Here is a 16976-nt window from a genome sequence, read left to right as displayed (position 1 = left end):
GTGTCATAATGATTAACATAATTTTTTTTTCTACCGGTATTTATGAAGGCTTGGAATCATCAAATTAATCAGAAATTGTAGTTGAAATGCATTCCCATTAAAGAAATCTACAATTGATTATTTACAAAAACATTTTTCCCACAAGCTTGTTAGTTTCTTTATTATCCAATAAAACTATAAAAAAAAAAAAAACCCACAGAATTATTTATCCTCTTCCCCAATATACTGCCTGTAGTTTTGTGCTTGAACCATACATGTATCTGTTTCGATGACAGTGAGCCTGAGAAGAAGCGGTTAATGCCAGCCGAGCTGAGAGTGGACACTCTGACCAGTGATCTCGGTGACAAACAGCACCCCTCTGTTGCCATGCGCTCCATCGTCCTGGAGATGATGGACAAAGCCATCCAGCTGTCCCACAAGGCTAAATACACCAATGAACAGAAGGATGACTTCATGCTGTGGGACAGGGTCAACAATTACAAGCCCCTTGAACAACCGGTAGGTCAAAGGTCTAAGGTCAAATAAAAAATGGTGTTGAGTGAGCAAATTATTTAAGGAATAAGGAATCATTCTTTGAGTACATGTATTATGAGATGATAATTTCAGTCGGGCGTGGTCAAATCCAATAAAGCCTGAAGGGCTTTATGATAGATTTGACCAAGATTTGACCATTACTTATATTTACCGGTACATTATTTCCAATTTGTACACTTTAAAACAGCGTTATTTTAAAACTACTATTTTTTTTATGTAGCACATGCTATGTATTACATTTTGTACTACACTGTGCAGCCAATACCATTTTTAGCTCACCGAGACGAAGTCAAGGAGAGCTTATGCTATACCCTCGGCGTCGGCGGTGGCGTCGGCGTCGGCGTCGGCGTCCGGACCTGGTTAAAGTTTTTGTTGCAGGTCCTGTATCTAAGCTATTACTTGTCCTATCTTCACCAAACTTGCATGGATGATGCATCTGGACCTACTTATGGACTTGAAGGACTTGGATGCTGAATCTGGGTCCTAAATTTCAGATGCTGGAGGAGGTTAAGGTTGTTGGACCAGGTTAAAGTTTTTGTTGCAGGTGCCCTTTGATAGCAGTATCTTAGTTACTGCTGGTCTGTACTTCACCAAACTTGCATGGATGGTGTGCCTTCTGATACTGATGCACCAGACAGGCTTGAGTGCTGAATCTGAGCTATAGGTTTCGGATGCTGGAGGAGATTAAGGTTTTTGGTGCAGGTTAAAGTTTTTGTTGCGGGTGCCCATTGATAGCAATATCTAAGTTACTACTGGTCCTAACTTCACCAAACTTGTATGGATGATGCGTCTTATGATACTGATGCACCTGACAAGCTTGAATGCTGAATCTGAGCAATAGGTTTCGGATGCTGGAAGAGGTTAAGGTTTTTAGAGCTGGTTAAAATTTTTGTTGCAGGTGCCCTCTGATGATTAATCTTAGTTACTACTGGTCCTAACTTCACCAAACTTGTATGGATGGTGCGTCTTATGATACTGATGCACCTGACAAGCTTGAATGCTGAATCTGAGCAATAGGTTTCGGATGCTGGAGGAGGTTAAGGTTTTAAGAGCTGGTTAGATAAAGTTTTTGAAACAGGTGCCCTCTGATGATGATATCTTAGTTATTACTTGTCCTTACTTCACCAGACTTCCATGGATGGTGTGTCTTATGATACTGATGCACCTGACAGGCTTGAATGCATAGTCTGGTTTCGCATGCTGGATAAAGTTAAGTTTTTAGGAACAGGTCACATGTTTAATAGATGATAGTACTATTTCAAACTTGCATAGTTGATTTAACTGTAATATGAATGAATCGCAGAGGTAGCTTCAGATGCAGAGCTTGATCTCCATTATCAAGGATGCTAAAAAATAAATCTTAGTTACTACTGGTCCTAACTTCACCAAACTTGTATGGATGATGCGTCTTATGATACTGATGCACCTGACAAGCTTGAATGCTGAATCTGAGCAATAGGTTTCGGATGCTGGAAGAGGTTAAGGTTTTTAGAGCTGGTTAAAATTTTTGTTGCAGGTGCCCTCTGATGATTAATCTTAGTTACTACTGGTCCTAACTTCACCAAACTTGTATGGATGGTGCGTCTTATGATACTGATGCACCTGACAAGCTTGAATGCTGAATCTGAGCAATAGGTTTCGGATGCTGGAGGAGGTTAAGGTTTTAAGAGCTGGTTAGATAAAGTTTTTGAAACAGGTGCCCTCTGATGATGATATCTTAGTTATTACTTGTCCTTACTTCACCAGACTTCCATGGATGGTGTGTCTTATGATACTGATGCACCTGACAGGCTTGAATGCATAGTCTGGTTTCGCATGCTGGATAAAGTTAAGTTTTTAGGAACAGGTCACATGTTTAATAGATGATAGTACTATTTCAAACTTGCATAGTTGATTTAACTGTAATATGAATGAATCGCAGAGGTAGCTTCAGATGCAGAGCTTGATCTCCATTATCAAGGATGCTAAAAAATAAATCTTAGTTATTACTGGTCCTAACTTCACCAAACTTGAATGGATGGTGTGTCTTATGATACAGATGCACCTGACAGGCTTGAGTGCTGAATCTGAGCCATAGGTTGCGGATGCTGGAGGAAGTTAAGGTTTTAATTGCTAGTGCCCTCTGATGATGATATCTTAGTTATTACTGGTCCAAACTTCACCAAAATTGCATGGATGATGCGTCTTATGATACAAATGCACCTGACGGGCTTAAATGCTGAATCTGAGCCATAGGTTTCGGATGCTGGATGAGGTTTAGTTTTTTTTGGAACAGGTCATATGTTTTATAGATGATAGCTTGCATAGTTGATTTAACTATATTATTAATGAAACGCAGAGGTTGCTTCAGATGCAGAGCCTGATCTCCATTATCAAGGATGCTAAAGAAATCTCCTACCTCACTCAAACCTGTTGATAGATAGATGTGTTTGTTGATAAATGATATAACATGATTCCTATGATATAGTATTGTTTGGTATGAACCAATATTGTTTAATATGACACAATATAATATCATATGTAATATTATAAAAAGTTGTAAGATACGATATGATATTGTATCAACTTTTTTTTATATTTTATGTTATGATATTGTATCATGATATCGTTATGTGTAGTATCGTATATTATGATACAATATTGTATAATATTTTATTGTATTATTTATTTATTATTTTATCACATGATACTATTACAAAAGATATTGCAAAATATAATATTGTATCCTATGATACAATATTGTATATTCTATAATATTGCATCATACGATATTGTATACTATGATATTAGTTTCTCTAATATAGAATAATATCACATGAAATTGTATAATATGATAATGTAATATTATATAATATTGTATCATACGATATTGTATAATATGATTTTGGTTTATAATATGATATATTATCACATCACATGAAATTGTATTGTATGATATTGTAAAACATATTATTGTATCATATGATACAATATGTATAATATAATATTGTATTATATGATGTTTTACTTTATCACATAATATTGTATCATGTGATATGATACAATGTTGTATCAAATTATATTGTATCATATGATACAATATCATATTATGTATTAAAAATGATCAATATCATGCAATATCATTCTATATTATACAATATAATATCATATGTTTCAATGTTATGATGTATTATGTTATATGATATTGTAATATAATACTATATTGTTTTATATATAATGATATTGTATTATTTGATCAAATACAATAACGTATAACACAATACAATGTCATATCATACGTTACAATATCATATCTCATCATTGTCTATTATGGTATTATATTGTATTATATGATATATGTTGTAAATATGATAGGATGCAATATTTAATGTTATATTATTGTATTGATTAACAAATGAACATATGATTATCATACGATTTTTTAACAGATGATATACGATATTGTGTCAAAACAGAATCCTTGAATATCCAAGATCATAAAGTATGATTTTCATTTAATATGATAAAGGTGGTCTTAAAGGTGAAGTCTCATAAGGGTGATGTCTCGTCTCGGTGAGCTTTGTAATCTGTGATTACCTATGTTTTGGTTATGCTATAAGACATGCTCATTTTGTGTCGCTCAAGTTTTATGAAGTTATTGGGTTTTAGGGTTCAAAATTGATTCGTAATGTTATCACAGCAAAGGCAGTTGAAAATGTTAATATAAAAATAGAAAATCATGGTTTGGAACAGTCAACAACTACAGACCACTGTAACAACTGGTAGCATGAAGGCAAATGAAAAAATGGATTTGAGCAAATTATGAAAGCAGAACATCATGAAAGCAGAACATCAGTTTTTCTGAATGAGGGATTATAAGTCAATGATTACTTTTCCATTTAAGTTTATTTATTAACCCATTCAGCAGTTATTCAGAATGCCTGTTCATACATAGAATTCACATACAGCCTACTCCGGATATATTGAAATTCAGGGGACCATGCAAATTATTTCAATATATCCGTATTTCAATATAAGCGATATTGACTGACGTGAAGCCCGCCATTTTTGAAAGTTCAATCCTGATGTAAGCATTGAAAACTAAACCCGAACAAATTATTTGGTAATCATTTATCTATTACAGTGAACAGATTACATGGAATATTAGTCTTTGAAAGTTTGATTAAAATTACATCCGTAAGTTTTGTGAGTTTCATTTTGTTACTATCTTAAACCTCATCATAATTTCCGATTGCATTCTTTTACGTTTAGAGAAAAATCACCAGACTCAAACGCTTCAAATACTGCTGAACGCTGCTTGTGGATCGTCTGAAGTGTACTCGCGATAATCTAAAAATCCTTAGCTACTTCGAATTTAGGCTTTGTCCTTCTATCAACAGCCATAACTAGTTCTAATTTAGTGTCCGAAGATAAGGTTTTTCGTTTCTGTGGGTTTCCATATTACGACTAGCCTCAATACATCCGTACACATAAAAACAAAAAATTAAACAGTGAATAAATTTTACTTTTTAAAAGAAGTATAAAAATACACAAGATTAGAACTTATAAATTCCCACCTTTGTATATCAACCGGTCAGTCTGGCATAATTACTTTCACCAACTGTGATGACAGCCGCCTGGGAGTACTTCAACATAACCGTTATAAAAACAACTAATCATCACCTATGGGGACCGATCAGTGGCTTCAATATAAGCAATATTTCAAAATAGCAGATTTCATTATATCCGTTGATTCAATGCAAAGAAAATGAGAGGCAAAAACCTTGGGATTTATTTCTATTTCAAAATAAGCGGAATTTCAAAATAAGCGATTTCAATATAAGTGGAGTAAGCTGTATCACATTTTTTGGTTCAAAGAGGAAATATTAGCGTAAGCATCAGTTTTAGTTTTCATTAAATAGAACTGAAAAACTTTCTTTGGCTGAACTTATCAAACATAATTCCATAGTAGAATATATTTTACATGTACCGGGTATTTAGATTTTTGCATTAAAAACAAATTAGTCAATGTAGTAAAGAATTAATCAGTTTTACGAAATTTACAGATAAATAGCGGGAACATCCTGACTGGACCTTGAGTGTCTACAACAGAAAAAGATCTTAAAAATTGACACATAACCTGTTCAATGCTCTACATACCTGGTCTTCTGAATACCAGTATTAGCTGGTACTACTGCTGTACTCTGGACCATTATCCAAAACTCCTTCCAGATGGACTCAACTAGAGAATTTGACTTAATTGGAAAACCTTCCAGTAGTGGACTTCCATTTGACTTACAATAACATTCTGTGTTGATAGCTATTCCTATGGGTGCTAGAGCCTTATATATAAACTTGGAAATGGAAATCTCAGATATATCCACTCAATCGATTTGTTTACTGCTGGATCTGGATATATACTTGCATTTCCACCTAGACTGGAGCACCAGTATTCCTGCATTCATACACCAAGATCCATATGTTTACATCAAGATCCATGGATTCTTGTATTTACATGTGGATTGTTTTTCTCACAGCTGGATCTGTGGATTTCTGAGTTTCTCTGCTGCTCCATGCGGTCTTGGAATTGTTCATGATGAATTAATTGTGTTCAACCCAAATCTTAAAAACTACTTGACACAACTTCTCCTTGATATTTTTGGCTTCAGATTAGATCATTGTTGCATTGTAGATAGTGCCATTCATTTCAGCACATTATTTTACAATAAAAGTTCATTTTTATGATTGACATTATTCATGATGTACGTGTGTGAGAAATGAAATACTTGTGACTGAACATCTGTGAATATGATCTCATGTGTAAAACCAATGGATATTTTTTATTTTTTATGTGGCATTGAGATATATTTTTGTATTTTTACATGCATGCTCTGTCATGTATTGTATCAAATGTTTATTGTATGGCTTCCAAGTGCTTCTTCACTACATTTATAACCAAACAGGTCTTCCTGTTTATATTTTGCCAAACAGTTGTTTTGTATGCAATGTTGTATACATGAATTTACATTGAATCCAAGCTTTGCACATATAAGCTCAAAGCGTAGTAGTTGATTATAGTACTCGAAAGTTAGTGTTATGAATATTGACAAAGTAAATGTCATTTTAAAAACTTTTTTTTATTATTTTCTCAACTGTGCGTGCCAAATCATTTTAAAAAAATCTCTTTGCTGTTACATTGATGTCATCATAGCTTCATTTATTTATTTACGGAAACTTACCCAGTATGTCCAAACACTATTTCTGTGAAATTTACATAAATGATAAATTTTGAAAATTGTTCTTTTTTTGTGCATGCATATATTTATGAATTCTTTTTGCTGGCAACATTGTTCTTTTTTTTTTTTTACCGGAAACTTATGTACAACCGCTTTTTCTGTGAAATTGACAACTGACATAAAATTAACATCAAATTGTTGAAGAATTATTATGAAATATATATGTAAAGTTGCAAGTGCAAAACATTTCACTCAAAAAAACCAGCCCCATTAACCTTTTGAATGTTTTTTGAAGGTTTCAAGTAACTAGGATCCTTTTTATTAACCGGGTTTTCCGAAGGAAAAATCCGGTTATTAAAATGGTGAAAATGGCGGGCGGGTGGGCGGGCGGGCGGGCGGGCGGCTGCCAAAAGGGTACCCTCATTGTACTGATAACTCCTCCTACAGTTTTCAAGATAGGAAGTTGTTCTTTTGCAGATCAATTGTACATATATCAGAGGTGTGCATATTGCTAGGATTTTGATTTCTGATAATTTATGAAAAAAATACCAGCTTTTGAACTTAGTCATTTTTTGGCAAAATCTGGCATATAGGGTACCCTCATTGTACGGATAACTCCTCCTACAGTTTTCAAGATAGGAAGTTGTTCTTTTGCAGATCAATTGTACATATATCAGAGGTGTGCATATTGCTAGGATTTTGATTTCTGATAATTTATGAAAAAAATACCAGCTTTTGAACTTAGTCATTTTTTGGCAAAATATTGCATATAGGGTACCCTCATTGTACGGATAACTCCTCCTACAGTTTTCAAGATAGGAAGTTGTTCTTTTGCAGATCAATTGTACATATATCAGAGGTGTGCATATTGCTAAGATTTTGATTTCTGATAATTTATGAAAAAAATACCAGCTTTTGAACTTAGTCATTTTTTGGCAAAATCTGGCATATAGGGTACCCTCATTGTACGGATAACTCCTCCTACAGTTTTCAAAGTAGGAAGTTGTTCTTTTGCAGATCAATTGTACATATATCAGAGGTGTGCATATTGCTAGGATTTTGATTTCTGATAATTTATGAAAAAAATACCAGCTTTTGAACTTAGTCAATTTTTGGCAAAATATTGCATATAGGGTACACCATTTCATTGGATATGGGTTGACATGGATTATGGATACAGTTCACATAAAAGAAAACCCGGTTTGCTGTCACATTGACAGCTTTTCACTTGTTCATTCTGTTTGAGGAAGATTTTTTGAAATAGTTATTCAATAAATATAATCTTTAACAAAAGCAAATATGATTATTTCAACAACTGTGAAAAACATACTTTTGTTGAAGAAAATTACAATGCATATCATAATCTTTAATTCAACGCTTGGTGTCCATAGAGATCATTCTCATTAGAAACCTGTTCAAGAAAGTAAGTTTTTTCAGGTGCTCTCGCAATAAAAAAAAATCAATGGTGTCACATGTACAATGTATGTGGAATTATGTCAATTTTAAATGACTGCAAGGGCTGCCCCTGTTGAACAGGTCTCAAAAATCAGAATGTCAGTATTTATCAACAGTCAGATAAATGTTTAGTCAACTCTGTGAACTCTATTAAAATCATATTCACCTAGTATAAAATCATTAACTGTAGATCTCCTCATATGTATATTGTTTTTTGCTCTCTTTGCCTCATCTAATGTGAAACATTGATATTCACCAAAATTACACTGTTTGTACATCTCTTTGTTTGATCTTACCTCAGTTTTTTTCACTTTGTGCTTACTTATTTCTGAGTAGCAAAGAAACGCTGTACAATTAGTAAATGTGTAATAATTTGTTATTTATTTATTATTATTATCATCTGTGATATGTTAGTAAACATTAGCAATACCTCAACTTTTAATTCTTTTATTTGAAAAATATTGGTAGTTGACTGATTTAACATTGTTTAAAGCAATCTATCCAGGTGCGGGGGGGGGGGGGGGGTCAAGTATATACAAAATGTATATACCGAGCAGACAAACTAGTGATTGTTCAGGACGAGCAAGGAAACCTATACCGTACTTGTAAAATTCATTCTGTAAAACCCTAAATTTTTCAAGCGCAAATGAGTTTGAAATTATAGTTTACACAACTAGTCAGTTTTGCAATATATGCATTATAAACTGTTAATCCCGATTTGAAAAAAAATATGGAGAAATCAAAACTAAATGTTACGATATGCTCCAAGAATATTAGGATAGACCGTAGCCAGGCTTTAACCCACCCGGTATACATCTTATGCGAATGCTACGAGCATCCGGCTAATACTTTGGCTATTGAGAAGAGATCGTAAAATATTCGTTTATGTGTAAATATTTCAATATCATTAGTTTTATATATAATATACATGTATTTACATCCGTTGGTATTTTCTCCTTTAATTCTTCAGCAAACCGATTTTAATTCACGGCGCTATAGAAACTAATGTTAGCATCATCATGATTATTCCGTGCTGTCCGTGATTTTTCTTATAGGTCGCTGTAGGTTTACAGCAATCGATAAACGGGGCGGGTATATTTCAGTCCTGTCAGTTTCAGTCGCTGTAGGTTTCGACCGATCGATAAACGGGGTGTGTAGCTGTTTCTATAAAGCTATGAATTATCGAAAAGTTTTCGTAAGAAATATAGGGAATCATACTCGGTTGATGTTAATAGGTCCTATAAACAATAAAATGTTATGATTCATGCGATCATGAATGTAGCGATCATTGCAGAAAAAAAAATGTTTTCTGCAATGACGCTACCATCATATCTTGCATGAATCCCAAGGAAAGTATCGTATTGTTTAAGTATTTCGGGGACAGCAAGAAGAAGATTTGCAGCATTCTGCGTGATTGTTAGCACCAAATTTTCAAACTTTTATTTTTTGTATTCACATTTTATCAGAGAATAAATAACAATGTTATTTATGTTTCTGATTTTTTTATTGATTGCAAGATTGCCTTTTTGATTCTCTTCACACTTGGGACAAGAAATTGGTCGGTAACGTGGTCAGATCTATGTTGCCGTCAATAATTTGCTGATTTGTACTTTTTGTCTGTAGAACATAAAGCAACCACTTGACGCCTTTTACCCGATGACGTTGCGTCATTCTAGGCCAAGGCAAAATAAAAAGTAAAGCCTGTAAACCTGTTTGGAATAATCACTTGTTGAAATTCTTATTTCTATCTGATGTTTCCTTGATTCAATTTTTGAACAACGATTCGTTTGCGATTGTAAAATTTAACTTGAAACATTTCTTCAAATGTTATCGATCAACTATAGACCTTTTATGCAGTGTTACTCACGTCATTACCAAATACATGTACCGACAACTTTTATTAGACCATACAAATCTGCAGCTACATACAGCTGTTGTGTTCCTGCCGACACCTTTTCGCGACATTTCCAAATTTAGAATTTATTTCGACGGTAATTCCGATATACATTGTATTTAGATACTTGACGACGTAAACTACCTCGCTAATAGTACAAGAGTACTATGACAGAAATACCTTCTAAACGTGATTCTATACCACATACTTGTGGCTGAATCATATCTTAGTGTCCTCTGTTATCTTGATATAAGCTAGGAAACCAATTTTCCATGCCAATATCAGGCACGACCATAAACATTTATTTATCAGATCCATCATGGCAGTCTTCTTCGGCTGTCTTCTGCTCCTGTCGTCTGCTTTCGCGTCAGTAGAGAGACGTAATACCGTCTGCTACAATCCGTTTGGTTGCTTCTCCTCTGATGGATTACTGAAGGCGCCCCAGTCTCCGGATATTATCGACACATACTTCAGGTTGTACGTTAGGGGACATTCGTCTCATATCAATGAAATTGGAGGTAAGGCAGGTCGAGTGATGTCCGACTTCAATAGTTGTTCAATTTTATACGGTATCCATCAAATACCGGGTATCCGTCTATTTCAATCAAGATACACAATTTACATCATAATAGAAAGAACTCCATCGTCTGAAGCCACGGGTTTTGTGTCCATTCTATTTCCATAAACTATTTTTGTGGAAATAGAATGGACACGAAACCCGTGGCTTGAGACGATGAAAGACCTCATATGGTTTGACTTAAATTTGGATTGGCTACCAAACACTAATTCGCACCAAAATGTAGAACAAGCAAAGAAAAGCATAGTTGCTGTATCATGCAAGAAGGTGAACGAAAACCTTCTATATCAATCCTTTAAATCGGATTTTGCAGGAGCAGGTTGGGAGCGAGAAGTGACGACTTTTACCAACCATGTCAGCGCAACCAAAAAAACCAAGGTCCTCATCCACGGTTTTATAAACAATGGAAGGTCGCCATGGGTGATTCAGGCAAAGAACGAGCTCTTGAAAAAGGCAAGTTTAAGAATAAAAAAGTTCTGTTTTGCATTGTTCATGCTGGTTTAAACGATATCGTATACATGCACTAGTATATAAATAGTGCCTGTTTGGGAGGGTAACAGTTGAAATTGACACCCCGAGAAAACCATTGTCAACCGACGCGAGGGGTGTCAATTTCAACTGTTATCCTCCCAAACAGGCACTATTTATTTTGTTATACTGAATGTCTTAATATTTTTTAGAAAATTTTACTGCTTTTATATAGGAATAACGTGAATTCTACAGCGAACCGTACGCGCATAATTTTCGCGCATGTAACATTTTTTATTGTTATACTTTCATGTTAAATACTGAAATCTGATTGGTTAAGACGCAGTTAATAATATTTACTATTACCCTCAGCGTTAGCAACGCACTTGGCAACGGGTAACATTAAAAAATGTTACATGCGCGAAAATTATGCGCGTACGGTTCGCTGTAGAATTCACGTTATTCCTATATAGAAGCAGTAAAATTTTCTTAAAAATTTTAAAAAAGACATTCAGTATAACAAAATAAATAGTGCCTGTTTGGGAGGATAACAGTTGAAATTGACACCCCTCGAAAACCATTGTCAACCTCCGCTTCGCGTCGGTTGACAATGGTTTTCTCGGGGTGTCAATTTCAACTGTTACCCTCCCAAACAGGCACTATTTATATAATGTTACCCGTTGCTAAGTGCGTTACTAACGCTGAGGGTAATAGAAAATATTATTAACTGCGTCTTAACCAATCAGATTTCTGTATTTAACTTGAAAGTATAACAATATATTTTGTAGAATGGTATGGTTTCTCATTGAGAATTACAAAGCGTTGAAAGCACGGGACGTGGCATCTGTCGTGCAAATGCAATTTTAAAATGTAATAGTCTTCAACTTCCAGGGTGACTTTAATGTTATAGTCGTGGACTGGGGGTCCGGGGCTAAATGGCCATATGAACAGGCGGCAGGTAACGGATTCTTGGTTGGCGCCGAACTGGCTGCATTGCTGACGTATATACGAGACCACGCCCACGTGAAGCTCTCGGACGTCCATATCATCGGACACAGCCTCGGTGCACAGGTGGCTGGTCTAGCAGGACACTCCTTAACGAACATTGGTAGAATCACAGGTATGCGTGAAGATATATCTCATTGCTCACAGTGTGTTTTGCTTTTTTAATATTTGGATATTTCTCCTTTCTTGCTTGCTCTTAAATTGTTTTACTTCACGAGTAATTTTAGTATCGATTCTTTTTATTTCGTATATTATAGGCCTTGATCCCGCTGATCCTTTCTTTTCCGGCAAACCCCTCAATCGCCGTCTCGACCCCAATGACGCAACTTTTGTGGACGTCATACATACTGATGGCTCCAACTTCACATTTGCCCAAGGTAAAAGATACGGTTGTTCGAACATTAAAAAGCAACATTATGCGTGGCTCTAAGTCTTCATACTATTCTTTTTGTCACCATCTACGTTGTGCGATCTTGGCAGGATTTGGAACTCACGATAACGAAGGTGATGTTGACTTTTTTCCCAATGGCGGAGAACATCAGCCTGGTTGTACTGAGGACCCTGGCAGTAGTGCTCTGTATAATCTGCTCCATGGCGGTTTGGGTAATATGCAATCAATAAAATTAAAAACCAAACATCCACTACAGACAAGCACCTTGCACACACAGGCACCTATAAACGTTATTTTTTTTTAAATAAAAATATATGCCCCCGACCTAATGTTTTATAAAGTAAAGGGTACATCTTTTTATTATGAGAAAAATATATAACATCAGGTGCCTGCATGTGCTTGAACATTATCGAAGTGTGTCACCGGTGTGGGTATTTGCAACTCTCACCTCCACCCCTGCGAATGTTATTGTCATTTAAATTTTAGACCACGTGGTTTTATTTGACCCTTTCAGTTTCGCAGTAAAAATCGTGCCTCGTGTTTATAGTCTAGTTCATAGAATCTATAGGTACTATAGTAGTCAAATATTAAATCTAGAGGTTTATTGATTTTAAACTTTATCTTCATTAATTGGTGAATAAAATGTGTTCTAGAAATAAATGTGACAATACAAAAAATAGTTTTTGTCAGCTGGTGCAACAATTAACATGCTAAGTAGAGATCCCCCCTGAGGATTAATTTTCGATCCGCGCCTGACCTAGTAATAGCATCAATAGTGAAACAGACTATACAATTTTATGCAGAATGTTCCTTGAAAATGTCTCGATATACTAAGTTTTTATGCTAAACAGACATCCATTATTTTTTTTAAAACATGGTATTGCACACCACAAGCATCAAACATGGATATGATTTTATTAAGCCAAGCAATGTTTATATTTTCAACCACTCAACACGTGGTTGAACACGAACGATAACTCTGTTCTGAATATTATCGTTTAATATAAAAAAACCGCTAAATGGTGAAATAAGACGAACTTTTTAAAAGAATTTCATGTTTTAACATAAACCAAAGTAGGATACGATATGAAAAACGACCAGTACTTACGTATTTTGAGAATATTATCCGAACACTTATACTTCCGCTCGAAATTTCACAGGAACTGAACAAATCTCGGTGAAGTCTTGTGAACTTTCATTCGAGCACCTCTGGATTTATTACATACTTAGCAACGATAAAGAAAACATTCCGAACACATTCGCAGGGGTGACCTCAGTAGTATCTGATATGGGCTTATAATTGCAGGGGTTGTTGCTCACTCACTGACCTGCAGTCACAGTCGAGCGACCGAGTTCTTCATCGAGTCTATCAACTCCCCATGTAAATTCTACGCCCACAAATGTTCAAGCATAACTGACTTTGACGAAGGTCGCTGTATGGGGTGTCCGGACGGCAGCTGCGCAGCGATGGGATATGATGCTGATGCTACATCACTTCGCGGCACCTTCTACCTCAGTACCTCAACTCATGCCCCATTTTGCGGTATATATTAAAATTTCTTTGACCGGAACACATGTTCATTGTGTTTGATGGTTTTGAATGTATGGTCTTTATTTCTAGAAATATTCATGGAAATACCATTTGAAGGCAATGACCAAGAAGTACCGTTGGTACAATGGATTTAGAGAGAAAAAAATCTACTTGTATTTTCAATTAATAATGATACATGTAATGTGATTTCATTGAATTTAAATAATTTCTTTGCTTTTTTAAGGACATGAATACTACATGGAAATAGTTATTTCCCATTCTTTGCATGGCCATTCCTACGGAGAGTTTTACGTTCAGTTGCTCGGCACGAAGGGACACAGCGAAGAGTTGAAGTTCTCAAGGTAATGCTCACCATCTTCATATACATGTACCCGCATATAACACCGAAAATGTAGTATATTGTTTTAGAATTGAACATTGGTCAGTGATCTGCGCTTTAAGAATAATTTCTTTCCTAACAGGCACATGACGTTCTACATCCCCGACTCCGCAGAAAGACACGTGATTGTCACTCATTCAGATATTGGTGACCTTACAGGGGTCAAGGTCAAATTTGTTCGTGGAGACGGTGTCAAGGCCACAGGGTCAGAACATGAAGTGCGGGTTCGATATGTTACCGTAGAATCTACTGAAAACACTCAAGGGTAGGTTAAAACCTAGACATATTTCTAAAAAACTTTTTAAAGAAAAAGTAACAAATATATATTGTCAGAAAAGAAAGGGTGTCGATTTATGATCTCTATATTTTTCTGAAATTTTACCAAACAATTTCTTTGAACTTAATTTATAGGAAAGTTAAATTTTGCGGCCATGATGCGCATATACACGAAAACCACGTGGCAACATTGCACTCAACTTCCGGTTGCTGAGGCCCATTTGTCTTGGATGCCGGGCGATTCATTTACTATGTAAATTGTATAATCCCTGAAACGTGTTTTTCTGTATTTTGGTATTAAAGAGGAAAAAAAACTCTAGTCAGAAAACTATCAAATGAACAAAACTGTTTTGAAGGGTTGTGGGTCGCCGTCTTCCAACAACAAGAGTCTACTAAACTAATATAGAGAGATATCTGGTACATTTATTACAATGCACAAAGGTTTATACTTTCAAAAAAACTCGAAGCATGAACATGTTTGTAGACGCCAATCTCCAGCGTTATCATGTGAAGTTGAAGTGTAAAAACATTCTAAAAACAATTTGCCAAAATTTCTTATTCGTGTTCTTGAATAATCCTTTGGCGCTCTAAACTTTTAAATCATAAATTGAAAATCAATGTTTAAAACAGATCATATTGGCATGAATTGCAAGAAATTTTTAAGACGTAAAACTTCTTGTTCTCTGATGAGTGTATAAAGGATTACTGAGTATAAGGTATCCACTAAATGTGTACCTGTTGACATGATATCTATGACTAATGTCTTACTTTTGAACCATTAGTCAAAGTTTCCCTGAATCTATTATACGGTAGAGAACTGGTGTAAATTAATTAAATACTTTAACCGTAAGTACAACTTCATGACGCCATTAGAAGAAAACCAAATTTTACCGGGTATAGTTTGCAGTGTCAGGCAATAACCATATGCTAAACAGCTCTGTAGTGATTTAGGTTAAAGGGGCATGGTCATGGTTTTGATCAAATTCTATTTTTCTGTTTTTATTATTTACAATGCTTTAGATATGCATTTCTAATGATCAAATGAAATTTGAGAGCCAGTCATTAGTTTATAAGCAAGGTACAGAGCACACGGTTCTTTGTAATGTAAACATGGTTCGTGCCCTGTTTTTGTTACATTGGTTCATTATACCAATAAAAAACCTTGTTCAAGCCTGTTTTTCTATCTTCTTTATAATCTTAAGCATAAATAAACACTTCTCATTACGTAAAGACATTCATTTAATTAAAACTCAATGAATGACACTCAAATTTTGGTTTCATATTATATAAATAGTGCCTGTTTGGGAGGGTAACAGTTGAAATTGACGCGAAGCGGAGGTTGACAATGGTTTTCGAGGGGTGTCAATTTCAACTGTTATCCTCCCAAACAGGCACTATTTATTTTGTTATACTGAATGTCTTTTTTAAAATTTTAAAGAAAATTTTACTGCTTTTATATAGGAATAACGTGAATTCTACAGCGAACCGTACGCGCATAATTTTCGCGCATGTAACATTTTTTAATGTTACCCGTTGCCAAGTGCGTTGCTAACGCTGAGGGTAATAGTAAATATTATTAACTGCGTCTTAACCAATCAGATTTCAGTATTTAACATGAAAGTATAACAATAAAAATTGCTAACTCAAGCATTGTAAACATTAAAATCGGAAAAATAATTTTTGACCAAAATCGTGACCCTTCAACCCTTATCACTAACAAAAATCATATACAGGCTGAAATGACACTTAAATCTCCATCCATCGTGGCAACAATAAAAGTACATACATTTATATGATATATATTTACATCTACCAAGTATTATTCCACTATTTCTTACGAAAACTTATAGTTAATTCATAGCTCTATAGAAACGGCCAGGCTAAAACCTACATGCCCCGTTTATCGATTGGTCGAACTATACAGCGGCTGAAACTTGAGAAGAAATTGACAGGTCTGAAATTGACACGCCTTGTTTATCGATTGGTCAAAACCTACAGCGACCTACAAAACATCACGGACTGCACAAAATAATCATGATGATGTCAGACTCAATGTCTCACAGGAGACGATTTGGCTGTTTCTTTTAGCTAACGTACTTATGTACGTTAACAGTAATTTAGTGAATTTACTCACTTTTCACAATTAATTTATTGATTTGTTAGAAGAGTGATGTTAATATAAACAATAAAATACTTTCTTTGATGATTCATGCGGGTTATGAAGGTAGCG

General features: G+C 35.0%; 2 protein-coding genes across 2 annotated transcripts in view; both read left to right on the top strand.

The window, feature by feature from the left end:
- The window catches only part of LOC105329742 (uncharacterized), a gene marked incomplete in the record, with an annotated part of 30113 nt that extends 23047 nt beyond the window's left edge, over positions 1-7066 (top strand). The window contains 2 exon segments of the mRNA XM_066068558.1: positions 276-498; positions 5580-7066. Of these exon segments, the coding sequence (XP_065924630.1) occupies positions 276-498; positions 5580-5612 (256 nt within the window).
- A 3232-nt stretch (positions 7067-10298) lies between these two features.
- On the top strand, positions 10299-15065 carry LOC105329571 (pancreatic lipase-related protein 2). Its single transcript, XM_011430859.4, has 9 exons — positions 10299-10616; positions 10989-11128; positions 12035-12263; positions 12406-12525; positions 12629-12751; positions 13846-14082; positions 14315-14432; positions 14553-14735; positions 14882-15065. Exons 1-9 carry the CDS (start codon positions 10418-10420, stop codon positions 14958-14960), a joined length of 1428 nt encoding a protein of 475 aa, XP_011429161.3. The 5' UTR covers positions 10299-10417; the 3' UTR covers positions 14961-15065.
- Positions 15066-16976: the final 1911 nt, after the last annotated feature.

This window comes from Magallana gigas, chromosome 8 (genome assembly GCF_963853765.1).
Source record: "Magallana gigas chromosome 8, xbMagGiga1.1, whole genome shotgun sequence".
In the NCBI taxonomy this organism is placed as follows: Eukaryota; Metazoa; Mollusca; class Bivalvia; order Ostreida; family Ostreidae; genus Magallana; species Magallana gigas.
Note: the sequence above shows the minus strand (reverse complement) of the source record. Positions and strands in the feature narration are given on the sequence as shown.